Source organism: Schistocerca cancellata, chromosome 6 (assembly GCF_023864275.1).
Source record: "Schistocerca cancellata isolate TAMUIC-IGC-003103 chromosome 6, iqSchCanc2.1, whole genome shotgun sequence".
NCBI lineage: Eukaryota > Metazoa > Arthropoda > Insecta > Orthoptera > Acrididae > Schistocerca > Schistocerca cancellata.
Genome location: NC_064631.1, coordinates 691,344,799 through 691,359,079, shown reverse-complemented (window position 1 = coordinate 691,359,079; position 14,281 = coordinate 691,344,799). Strand labels below are relative to the sequence as shown.

Sequence of the window (14,281 nt, the reverse complement as noted above, 5' to 3'; positions counted from 1 at the left end):
GTGTGTGAACAATATGCACAGATGTCCGCATTTGAGAGAGGATGTGTAGTTGTCTCAAAGAAGCTAGTCGGAATAACTGGTGAATCACTTGACATTTAATAGGAGTGATGCCACTATTTGGTGATATTGGCAGGAATGGGTGAATCAAGCTGAACACAGCATCAAGATGGAAGCAGTCGATGTAGAGATGTGACAGAAGGTGAGGACTGAGTGTCAGAGATGCACTTTGAGCTCAGGACACATGATTATCATCAATTTTGACATGCAGTGGATGCTTCAGTGACCACAAGGGCTATTAATAGGCAGCTCACAGAAAGGAGGCTGAGCTCACGGCACCCCTTTTGCAGATTACCACTGACCACTGCGCACCAGCAAGTCAATTAGCAGTTGTGTTGGGCACATTTGGCCTGGAATATCATTGAATTGAGTAGAATTGTCTTCAGTGATGAGTCATGCTTTGAACCGAGCCCCAGTGACCAGCAAAGACGTGGTGTCTGGAGGCACACCGGGCAGCAGTGGGATCCCAACCTGACTGTCGCCCACCATATGGCCCGACAACCAGGAGTGATGGTCTGAGTTGTCATCTGTGACACTCTCATAGTTCAGAACATCGATGACATACTAAGCCCATATTGTTGCCATTCATGGCAAGCCGTCCTGGGCTTCCATTTCTGCAAGATAATGCCTGCCTGCACACAGTGAGAGTTTCAACTGCTTGTCTTCATGCATGCTAACCTCTACCATGGCCAGCAGTGTCACCAAATCTATATCCAATTGAGAACATCTGGAGCATTATGGGTAGGGTCCTCCATCCAGCTCAGAACTTCGATGATGTAAAGAACCACTTGGATATAATTTCACCTGATATCCCTCAGGAGGTTATCCAACAACTTTAGCAATCAGTGCCGAACGGAATATCTGCTTGTGTAAGGGCCAGAGGTGATCCAACACATTATTAACTTGCTCAATTTGTGAAGCTCTTTCTCTTGAATAAATCATCCAATTTTTCTGAACTCATGATCAGTCATATGTCTGCACAGTTACATCACATCTACCAGTTTCTGTCCCATTGTGATAATAGCCTCTGCTGGCAGATGACAGACATGAAGTCTTTTTCAGGACTCTCTGCAAACCATCCTGCTACCTTTACACAGAGTAAGGCCATTTGTGTTTCCATGAGCATTTTTTAATCCTCAGTTGCCGATTGTTTCGTCATTATGTAGTACTTTATGTTTTTAAAGTACTATCAGCTGTAAATTTATTGACTTAATGAATGTGATGGAAACTGTTCAGATATACTATGTAAAATGCTACCTGTTTTAGATGACAAATCAATGTGTTTAGCAAATACAGCAGTAAATAAATCAATAAATAAAATATTTTCCTCAATTAGCAGATACTGTTGCCTAAAAACAGTTCATACACCTACCTCAGTAACTGAATAAGCTGTGACAAAGAAACCTGTAAAACAGCTGTTATTTATTTTGTTCAATGTAGAGTTGTGTGTGTGTGGAAATTGAGTGAGATGATAATTCCCTTCTTTCCAGCTCCGTGAGAACATTATAAATCGAAAGAAAGGAAGTGAGGTGCTCAGTGTGAAGTACCATTATGATGACATGGTGAGTATATTTGAACTTTAATTCATAATCTTAATTCAAGTACCTAACATATATTTATATTATTGGAACTGTAAAACTTAACACTGTCTTTCATGCTGCATGAGACAGCATGATGAATAATGATTTTGTAAATATAGTATTGTAATGTGTACAGTAGACAGTGGACTAGTATTTAAGTGCTACAAATATTTTATACACTGAACACTATTATTTACATTGTATTATTGAGGACATTTTTCAAATGTAGAACAAAGGCTGGTTCAGTTTTGTTTTTCCAGATATTCCCTTGCAGAACAAAAGCAGCACTCAACATAGTAATCTTTTATGATGATTTGAATTTATCATTATTTTTGTGCATATCAGTCATGTGTTACACAGTCTGATGCTAGGATGAAGTATGCCTTTTTAGAATAGTCCTGTATTTATCTACTGAACATGTGCTTAATTTGTATTTCTGGTATAATACAAAGTATCTATGCACAGATTCATTATTGTAGATACAAGAATGGCTACTGTTCAGTTTTTATTTTATAATAATTATATTTGCTTATACATACATTCATGGAAGTGGTAGAATTTTATTTCCTGTAAATAGTTGGGTGCATGATGGTCTTCTATGTACTTATAACATAAGTCTGATTATCTTTTTCTGCAGTCTGAAAGACATCTGGCTTGTTACTCTGTCTCTCAAAAATACTACTCCATATTTTTATGTTGAGTGGACATAGACAAGCACATAGTCCCGAGATTATTGTAGTTCATGCCAGACATTAGTGTTCTTATAATAAAACATATCCTGCTCAATTTTCTATTTATATAATCTGTATTTGTATTCCATTTTGTGTTATGCTGTATTCATATGCCAAGAAATTTTGTATTCTTAGTTTTGGTCATTGATTGTCCATTTAGTTCAGTATGGGGATTAACCGGTGTTCTATTTTGTTTGGTAAATATGTCCATTGCAACATTTTTTTCCAGTTTTATAAATAAGTTATTCACCACAAATGAGTCTACTACATTCCCCATAACTGCCTTTAACGTTTTCTTTCAATATTTTCTTATTTCCAGTTATCAGGATTTTAGTGTTATCTGCAAATTGGCATATTTTACCATTACTGTTGTTTAAGTTGTTTGCATCAAGTGAATACAGGATTTACCCTTGAGGCACACAGCATTTCATTGCTAATAGATCAGATTTTTGTACATTAGCTGTTTCATTTTCTTCACGTGTTATCGCTATGAATTTTCTTCATGTGTTATCACTATGAACTGTTTTCTCTGATTAAGGTAGGACTTAATCTAGTCAAGTGCTGATTCTGTAATACCTGCATTCTCTATCTACCTACACAGCTTATCATAGCTGAAGATATCAAAGTTTAGAAATACACTCAAAACATGATGTTGCCTATCTGTCACTTGCAGATGTAGAAGCAAGAAAATATAGCTGTTTGAAGTGAGTGACTTCTTGTAAATTCATTGTTGGTGTTCTGTTAACATTGTCCCACTGTAACAACAATCAAGCCCAAATTTCAAATGAGGTTCATCAACGAAGTAACACAATGAACACTGAAAGCACTTTTGTTCTGACTCCAACATATGAACACAACGTAACTGCCTCCTCAAAGAAAAGTATTATTGTTTATACAAGCATTGATGCTTGTGAATATGCAAACAGTACAAACATAAGAAATATCGAGAACCTTCCACAAATGCTAAATACTAAGTAACGTGTTGGTGATCAAATTTGAGCTGACAGTTCACAGCACACTAGTCACCAGCACAGCCACAACTCCACATTGCATGCAGCACACCACACATCATTGCTCCCTCTCCTGGACGAATAGTGACCTGCAGTTTCAGAAGCCAATTACAGCATCCCAGATCCAGATCTTGTCAATTGCCCTCTGTAAAGCAGCACTGGAGGTTCTTCACATTTGGGTCACATTGTCACATCCTTCTCATTATGATGAACACTAAAGGTAGCTCCTCCTGCCAAAGCTTCATGATCAGTGAGAAAGCTTTGTTTCCTTGGATGCAAAGCTCCCATCATTGATCTGCACCTCAGGACTGCAGCTGGTCATGACGCGTGGGACATGGATTACTTCTCTGCATTCTGTTCATGGAGGATCATAATCATTAACTTTGTATGTGATCCCTGACAAGCAGCAAAGGATACTTTATTTTATTAATTTTTCCGATACTCCCACTTTCCACGCAGGTGTAAAAATGCATACCAAGTCTCCTAGGCTGTATCTCAATGCCCAGTGCTTGATGTTATAATGCTGACAGTCCTTTTCCCATGTGTCCAGGGACCATGAGAGAGTGTGCTGTCATGCTTTTTGAGTCCTGGTGATGGCATGTTTGACATAGTCATTCTGTGAGTTATGTCACAATGTGAAATTACTTCAGGTACTACTCTTGACTGGAAAACTTTTCCACAATCGGAGATCATCACACGGACTGCTCCATGGTCCAAAAGGAACCTTGCAATTTTCTGAATTTGGCAGTTGGTCCAGTTCTGGTGATGGCATAGCAGATGTGGTGATTAGTGCAGACTGTTATGCATTAATTCCTGTTCATCAATTTCAGAAAGTGCAAAGTCTCCCCAAGATGTTAGTTCTGGTCCAGTGGAATGGTGCTGCTGTAGGCAGAATAGGTATCAGATTCCCTAGAGGTAATTGTGGCATGTGCTTCCTTCACTAACATTCTTTGCAGTCATTCACATAGTTTCTAGTGGAGCAGCAGATATCTTGATACTTGCATCCAATTCTGTGTAGCGTCTTTGTGAATCACACGCAAGACCAGATGTTGATGTGTCATGAAAATGCTTCAGGACAGCTCACCGTAGATGATCTGGTATGAGGGGCAGCCATTTCTGCCCCATTGGATTAGATCATAGTTCTTCCTATAACGTGTTTTTGACAGTTGCTGAATCTTCCCTATGTGCAGCAGTGATGTTATTCAATACATCAATGACTGAGATTTCATCCACACTACTATGTTCCACCAAAGAATTACTTGAAAGGCAGTTAGTGTCCTTATGTCTGCACTCAGTTTTGTATACCATTGTGCCATCTTCCTCCTGAAGCCTTACTGCCCATCTTGCCAGTCGAACTGGTGGATCCATCAGGCTAGTCATCCAACCTCGAGAATGGTGATGCTTCACAGCGATCAATGATTTGCCAAATAAATATGGCTGGAACGTGTTGATGACTCAAACACCTACCAGGCAGGCTTTCTTGCTTGTAAAGTAGTTCATCTCCGACTTGCAGAGTACTCTAGTAACATAAGGTATAACCTTTTCAGTATTTTTTTAGTTGGCATCAGATCTGCACCCATCCCATAAATTGTAACAGCTTTGTGAAATTCTGTCCCTCATATCATACAGTTCTAGTACTGGAGAAGGTGTTTGTGCTTCCTTAAAGACAAGGGAAGATCTCTCTTGTGCCTCGTTCCAGGAAAATTTGGTGTCTTCCTGCGGTAGTTCTTGCAATGGACATGTCTGGGTAAATATTCATGAATAACCAATAGTAAGAGCATATGCCAAGAAATCTTCTCATGTCTCAAAAGTATCAAGGAGTCAGAAAATTTGTAACTACTGTTACTTTATCTTGATTGGGATGGACTCCATTGCCATTGATTAGTTACCCCTGGATTTTTATTTCTTGAGTGTTGAAGAGAGACACTTTCTGATTCATGTAGATACCTGCCGTATGAACGTACATCAATGTGGTTGTCATGTGGTTTATGTTTTCTTCAGACGTTGTGATGTAGCAAGCTGGGATATTTTTACTTCCTCTCGTTTTGCCATCTGCCTCCTTAAATTTGTTTTTCCCCTTTTAACTAAGTAATATTAACATATGCCAGTATAATTTGCATACTCGTAAAGGATAAAGGTTGGCCCTCAGTTTTAAAGAATATAACACCAGATCTAATTTTGTGCTTAGTTTTATGTATGTAATTGATGTGCTAATTTATTTTGACTATTACTAGTTTGTATTTTTCATTATAGGGTGAAATAAGTAATTGTTTTTTAACTTAAATTCTATTGTTAACATATAAACAAATATAAATTCTGTACTAATTATAAACATTTGGGAGACCAAACAATATCATTCTTAAAGGATCTATTTGGCTCTATTCGAAAACATGTTAGCAAAGCCAGCTCTTAATTAATTCCAAAGTAATTAACAGTTTTGTCCAAAGTATTGTTTGCATACTTATATTCGTTAAGTTCTTGATTTAAACAAATAATTTGGCCTAACTCTTGCACCAGAAGAAACTGTTAAAAAGAACCAGTTTTTCGATATATTCAGTTAATTTGATGAGTTAAGCTTTAATTGTAATTTCTGTAAATTAAACTTTGAAAATGTGTAGTTTCAGCACCTATTATTGTGAGGATATATAAGGTCATGGTTTTTGGTCTCGAGTCAGTCAGTCCATGGCCGAGTTTCAGACAAGGAACCTGTGTTTGTTAGAATGATGACAATGCATCAACTAAACAGTGAAATAAGTGTTACACCAATAGGCTGTGCGTTAAAGCAATGGCAGTGTCTGTTCAATTTATTTGAAACACTGTGAACTGTGTGGTTAGGCTTTTACTGCTCGTAGATGTTCAACAGTAAACTATTGTAGCAATATGTGGATGTTAACCTGCTAACTATTAACAAGGTTTATGGGAAGTTAGAACAATAGTGCACTGGCCATATTAAATGTGTGTATATGGGGGCTTGTGAAAAGTGAAAGTAAACTGTTGTGAAATGTAACTGTGCCTCTGTCAGCTACATCATTTACAGTAGACTGTAGTTGCACTTACACCCCCAAATTTTTCAGCCAGTACCTCAACACTGAGGACATTCAATGAAGAAATAAAGCAGTGTGCCTGACAGAGACTCGAACTCGGGATCTTTGCCTTTCGCGGGCAAGTGCTCTACCAACCGAGCTACCCAAACACGACTCACGACCCGTCCACACAGCTTCAGTTCTGCCAGTACCTCATCTCCTACCCTCCAAAATTCACAGAAGCTCTTCTGCGAAACAAGCAGAACTAGCACTCCTGGAAGAAAGGATATTGCAGAGATATGGCTTAACCACAGCCTGGGGGATGTTTCCAGAATGAGATTTTCACTCTGCAGTGGAGTGTGCACTGATATGAAACTTCCTGATGGATTAAAACTGTGTGCCAGACTGAGACTCGAACTCGGGACCTTTGCCTTTTGCAGGCAAGTGCTCTACCATGTCTCTGCAATATCCTTTCTTCCAGGAGTCCTAGTTCTGCTTGTTTCGCAGAAGAGCTTCTGTGAAGTTTGGAAGGTTGGAGACAAGGTACTGGCAGAATTGAAGCTGTGAGGACGGGTCGTGAGTCGTGCTTGGGTAGTTCAGTTGGTAGAGCACTTGCCCACGCAAAGGTCCCGAGTTCGAGTCTCGGTCCGGCACACAGTTTTAATCTGTCAGGAAGTTTCATATCAGTGCTCACTCCATTGCAGAGTGAAAATCTCATTCAAGAAATAAAGCAGGTGACGGTCATCACATCTTTGAAAAAATTGGCAATGTCATCCATTTACATAGGTGTCAGGTTGTGCATCGTATGCTCAAAGGTGGCTGGAGCATTACCTAGTCCAAACAGCACAACTTTGACTCTTAGAGGCCATCAGGTATTAAGAAAGCAGTCTTCCCCCAGTCAGCTATGCCAATCTTGATTTGCCAGTAACCACTCCATGTCCATGGTTGAGAAATACTTTGATCCTTTTAGCCTGTCAAGGGTGAAGAATGCCACAAAACAGAAGAATTCATCCAGTGCTGCCAGCACACCAAGGGAGTGTAACAGAAAGACTCCGATGAAAGAGGCATGAAAGACTCTCAAATGTGGTCCCAATGGCTGTTATGGAAGACCACCATGACGCCACCTCTCTCATACTCTAGGTAATGAGAGATGAGATACAGCAGTTTATGGCAACCAGATATGTCATAATGAATGTACAAAAGATAGCAGCCATAAATGTCAACCTTGTATACATGGAGCTAACAGAGAATGTTGCAGAAGAGGTGCATCCATATTTAGCAGCAATTTCATTACCAGTCAGGCATACTATGAAGGCTGGACTTGATTAACTAGGACTTCTGCCAATGGAATCAAACAACAACCCAGTATCTCACCAACCCACGTACAACCACCTCATACACCAAGAATAATAACCCACAAAAGAACAGACATTTGGAAGGCAGAGGACAGTACTGCAGCATGGCTGCCCTGTAAACATCACACACCACTGCAGAGAAAGATGATGAGTGGTCTATTACTATTACACCACAAGACATCTACCCTCACAACAGTCCTATTCATACCAGTCAACTGCAGATGATATAGTTGACAAGTGGGATGAAGCACTTCACTATACATTGAACAAGGTCACTCCTCAATGAGCCATAGCCATTCCATACCGCTGTACAGAAGTACCAGCTACTCACCCAGCCACCAAGTTAAGGAAAAGTAAGTGAGTCAACCATCTGTAAAAGTAAGTCCACCACAGATGAAATTTCTCATGGACAGCATTTACAAATATATCTGTACATCTCATCAATGTCATCATTGATGGCCTACCTGTCCGGGTACTGGTAGAGTCAGAGATTTCTTTTTCTGTAATGCTGAATGATCATTGACATGAGAAAAACAAGACTATGTTCCATGATAGGAAGTGACTGTGATGAAGGTCACAAATGGAAAATATATCCAGTCAGTAAGAAGAAGTATTGCAAGAATAATTATGACAGAACACATCCTTTTGCATTTATCATTTTAACAGAAAGTAGTTTTCATTTTATTCTCAGATGGGACTTCCTACAGGCTTCACAAACACGGACTGTGGAAGAGCTCCAGATGGACGGAGCTATTCCAACAAGCACACATAATGAAGGTTGGTCTACATAGTTGTTTGTCATTGAAAATGTAATTATCCTACCACTATCAACAAGTTGAGTTCCATTTATCAATCTAGATGGTCAGTTAACTGTGAAGCTTTTGCTGAAAATAAAAACCTATTCAGGCATACAGTAGAAATCTACATACCACCAGCAGTCATAAGCAGATGGTCAAGGAGTACTTTGCCATGACCAGCCATAACTTATACCTGAAGGCATGTGTGTGCAAACAGCCAAATCAGTCAAAAATGGGAAGCTCAGAGCCATCAATGAAGAATTTTGTTAGACTAAAACTGCAGACAAGGCAGAGAAGGAAGCTACTATAAAACAGTCAGTGGTATCTGGCCTGACCAATGAGTAATGTTGACGAGTATTAGCCATTCTGTGTCAGTTTTTGGATACCTCCAACAAAACACTTTAACAATACTGATGATAATCCACCATTTAGCCAGTGCTTGTATTGGGTGTCTTTGAACAACTGATAATCTGGGAAGAAGTGGAGATGATGCTGCAAGATGACCTCACTGAACCTTCAGAGTGCCCTTGGTGTTCTCCTGTGGTCCTTGTGAAGGAGACCATTTTATGAACAAAATCAAGAAAAAAAGTGCACCTATCCATAGCCGAGCATTGATGACACTCCAAGACTGTTGCAAAGGAGCAAAGTATTTATTAACTATGGACATATTTTGGCAAATCCATCACATGCCCCTGTGGCATTCTTGACAACATCTCAGATGAACACACATGATACAGGCCAATATACTGTATTCTGTTACTTAAAAAGTCTCTGAGCCACTCACACAACTGAGAACCCATCTGAGATTTATTCCTTGTGCACTGACTTTCAGTAACATTCTGCAGTGGCGTACTGTGTCAGACACTTTCAGGAAATAGAGGAATATGGAATTTCCCTCTTGCCTGATATCCATAGTTCATGGGATATTGTGCAAAAATAGGCAGAGCTTACTAAAATAGTTGATTTGTGAATAGTACTTAGAATATGCTCAGTAGTACTGCAGCAAATGATGCTGTCATAGTAGGAGGAGAGGTGATACTCCTGCATGGCGCATCCCAGGTGGCAGATAGGGAAGTTCTCACTGGTTTACTGGCGGACTTGGGTGAAATAAAATAGCTCTCGCGGACCAAACACACCCTCTGCGGTTAACAACCGTAGTTGTAAATCAGAGCTTGCTCCAACTAAGGTTGACAACCTTCAAAAGTCAAAAATGGAAAATTCCACCGTCCTGCTCAAAAAGGCAGGAAAAGGGTACATCGGATTCGGTGGGTAGTCAACTAGAAGACAGCAATGAATTGGAGCGTTTGCAACCATCCAAATGCACACTAAAACGCAAAAAGAAGATTAAACATGAGCAAATAAATTATATAGCAACACACAACATAAACTCACTACTTCAGACTGGAAAACTCAAGGAGCTCACAGATGAACTAAATAAACAAAAAATTTTAATAACAGGGATCCAAGAAATGAGAAACACCACAGAGGACCCATTCGAATCACAAGGATACAGAATCTATAATGGGAAACCAGGACCCAGGGCAATGAAACAATGTCCCCAGTTTGGACCAGGGTTTTTAGTAAACATAAAAATAATAGATTCAGTAACTGATTTCCAAGCAGTATCACCAAGAATTGCTACTCTAAGCTTTAAAACAATGAATAAAACCTATACAATAATAAATGCTCATGCCCCAACAAGTGAAAAAAATTGTCTAACAAAAACAAAGGAAGAGGTAGATAAATTTTGGGACCTTCTAGAACAAACTGTGAACAGAGTAAATAAAAAGAATGTGAAAATCTTATTGGGAGATTTCAATGCTCAGTTGGGAAAAGAAAGGAAATATAAAGATAGAATTGGAAAATGGAGTCCACATAAATTTACGAACAAAAATGGTCAAAGACTTGTAGAACTCTGCAGAGAACACAACTTTATATCGAAACCAACATACTTTAAGAGGAAGCCAAGTATACTTAAAACATGGAAACATCCAGACTGGAGGAAGGGTGAGTGGCAGCTAGACCATGTCTGTATGGACAAAAATTTTCATAAGGAGATCCAAAAAATTAAAGTACTGAGGGGAGTGGACACAGGCTCAGACCATTATATGGTTAAAATTAGAATCAAATTCACTCCGTTAAAGAAGAGGACTGAAAAAACTAATAAAATAAAAAGGAGGTTTGACACACATCAGCTAATTAAAAATAATAAGTACCAACAAATAACACAAACCATCAAATTAACAGATGATCAAGAACAACTAGTGCCTAATCTTAAAAAAGAAGCAGAGAATCTAGCTCCCTTGAACCCACGAAGGAAACATGCATGGTGGACATCAGAATGTGATAAATTCCATGAAGATAGACACCAAGCATGGTTAAAGTTTCAAACATGTAAAACTGAAGAAAATGCCATCAACCTAAAAAATGAAAGAAAAAAAAATTCACTCAAAATATTAGGAGAATCTAGAGAGGACTTCATAAAGATATTATAAACTCTATAGAAGGTAATTATCATAAAACCAACTGCAGGAACTACTATAAAATCTTTGGGAAACAACTACAGCAATATGAGGCCCCCTACACTAATACTGAAATATGAAGATGGAAGAATGACACACAGTAACAAGGAAAATGCAGAAATCATGGCAAAAGCATTTAACAAACTTTTGAATTGCAAGGAACCCAAAGAACCCTTACAAATCAACATAAATACCCCAATAAACACCAAACCTAACAAACTAGACCCTCCAACTTTCCAAGAAGTAGAAAAATTTCTTAAAGAACAAAAAAATTATAAGGCATGTGGAGAAGATCAGGTTTTTGTTGAAATGTGGAAATATGCAAGTGACACAGTCAAGACCTCCTTACACATGGCTCTAACAAAAATTTGGGTAACAGGATGATTTCCCGAACATTGGACCACAGCTATCATCCACCCACTACACAAAAAGGGAGATAAAAGCAACCCAGACAACTACAGAGGAATCTCTCTCCTAGATTGCACATACAAAATTCTATCCAAGATCCTATATGAAAGAATGAAGGAGCAATTAGAACAGGAGTTAGGGGAATATCAGGGAGGTTTCAGACCATGGAGAAGCTGTGCAGAGCAGATAATTAGTTTAAAATTGATTATGGCATACTACAAGAAATGGAACAAACCTCTGGCAATAACATTTGTAGATTTTAAGAAGGCATATGACTTTCTCCACAGACCTGCAGTATAAAAAATTTTAAGAAATCTAGGACTCCATCCGAAACTAATTAAAATAATACAACTCACTCTAACCAACACCAAATCACAAGTGAAGTTTAGAGGAGAAATTTCGGAACCATTCCTCATAAAAACAGGCTTAAGACAAGGTGACTGCCTATCACCATTACTGTTCAACTGTGCACTGGAATACATCATGAGAGAATGGTACAAGGACAATCCAAAGAGGATAAGAATTGGAAGTGCAAAAGATGATATTAGCTTAAACTGCTTGGGATTCGCTGATGATCTTGCTCTCCTAGCCAACACCATTCAAGAAGCCAGGCAACAAGTGAAATCACTACAAGAAATAGCAGAGAAAGTAGGCCTTAGAATATCGTTTGAAAAACGGAGATTATGGTAACTGATCCACCACTTGCAAACAAAATTACAATAGGAGAACAGGAAATCAAAATTGTTGATAAATTTAAATATTTAGGCGAAATAATAAAATACAATCTAAATGAGAAGCCATCATGGCAGAATAGAATAAAAAAACTGAACTACGCAAATTACATTACCAAAACTACATACAACAAAAAAAGCCTATCCATAGATGCAAAATTAAAACACTATAAAACAGTCACACAACCAGAATTAACGTATGCAGCTGAAACTATCTTCAAAACAACTAATACAGCAGAAATTGACAGAATACTAAAAATAGAAAGAAGAATAATTATGACATGTATAAATAAACAGTATAAAATAAATGGACATTGGAGAATAGCATCAATTGAAACAGTATATAAGAAAATAGAACCAGTCATGAGCACAATCAGGAAGAAACACACCTCATTCTTTGGACATCTAATGAGAACTCTAGAAAACAGAATTAGTAAAAAAATAATACAAAAATTGTGGAATAGCAAGAGCGACATTAAATGGATCACAGAAACTAAGGAAGATATAAAAGAACTTCAAATTACAGTAGATGACCTAAAAAACAAGACAGAGAGAACCAGAATACTGCAAGACCCGCAAACCAGACTACAAATGAAAATCAATAAAAGGAGTACATGAAGAGTGGTCTCAGATGAAGACAGAAATAAAATATCTGAAAGAATGAAGAAATATTGGGCAGACAGAAGAGCAAAACACCTTTCATATACGAATAGACTCTAATGAAGAGTGGTCTCAGATGAAGAAAGAAATAAAATATCTGAAAGAATGAAGAAATATTGGGCAGACAGAAGAGCAAAACACCTTTCATATAAGAATAGACTCTAATAATTATATTACCTAAATATCATATTAAGTTATTGTTGAGCCAAATTGTATCCCTGTGTAACAACTTGTTTAGAACTTTGTATTTTTGACTAGAGTGGTCCAATGAAGGCCATAAAATAAATAATAAAATAAAAATAAAAAAATAAGGATGTTGGTCAGCACTTTTGCAGATCCATTCTTTTACGCTTGTTCTTAATCAGCTGTGCCTTTTTACAGTCTCAGGACTTTGCTGAGTGAGATATTCATGATAAATACAAGCTAAGAAGGGGGCAGTGCAACAAATAGTATTCTCTGTTAAGTTAAATTTGGATTTGATCCACATCATCTAATGACTTATTTGTTTTCAAACAATGCAAAATCCAAGATCGAATGTAATTATGAAAAGGGAAGTTGCTACTCACCATATAGTGGAGGTGCTGAATCGCAGATAGGCACAACAAAAAAACAACTAATAAAGCTTTCGACCAGTAAGGCCTACGTCAAAAACACACACACACACACACACACACACACACACACACACACACACAAATATTCAGTAGCACCAGAATTCAAAAGCTTGTATTCTCTTCTTGTCTAAACTATTTATCATGCTTGTTTCACTTCCATACATGGCTACACTCCATACAAATACTTTCAGAAAAGACTTCCTGACACTTAAATCTATACTTGATGTTAACAAATTTCTCTTCTTCAGAAACTCTTTCCTTGCCATACATTGCACAGTGTACATTTCATATCCTCTCTACTTTGACCATCATCAGTTATTTTGCTCCCCAGATAGCAAAACTCATCTGCCATTTTGTCTCATTTCCTAATCTGATTCCCTCAGCATCACCTGATTTAATTTGACTACATTCCATTATCCTTGCTTTGCTATTATTGATGTTCTTGTTATATCCTTCTGTCTGTTACATCCATTCTGTTCAACTGCTCTTCCAAGTCCTTTGCTGTCTCTGACAGAATTACAATGTCATCAGCAAACATCAAAGTTTTTATTTCTTCTCCCTGAACTCTAATTCCTACTCCAAATTTTTTCTTTTGTATCCTTTACCACTTGCTCAATATACGGACTGAATAACATCAGGGATAGGCTACGACCCTGTCTCACTCCCTTCCCAACCACTGCTTCTCTTTCATGCCCCTCAACTCTTAGAACTGCCATCTGGTTTCTGTACAAATTGTAAATAGCCTTTTGCTCCCTGTATTTTATCCATGCCACCTTTAGAATTTAAAAGAGAG

General features: G+C 38.1%; 1 protein-coding gene across 3 annotated transcripts in view; it reads left to right on the top strand.

Annotated features, from left to right (window-relative positions):
• Positions 1-14,281, top strand: part of LOC126191240 (voltage-dependent calcium channel subunit alpha-2/delta-3) — a 792,714-nt gene that overhangs the window by 497,962 nt on the left and 280,471 nt on the right. For all 3 annotated transcript variants that reach the window (XM_049932047.1, XM_049932049.1, XM_049932048.1), the window contains one exon: positions 1,548-1,619. In XM_049932047.1, the coding sequence (XP_049788004.1) occupies positions 1,548-1,619 (72 nt within the window). The remainder of the gene's footprint in view (positions 1-1,547; positions 1,620-14,281) is intronic.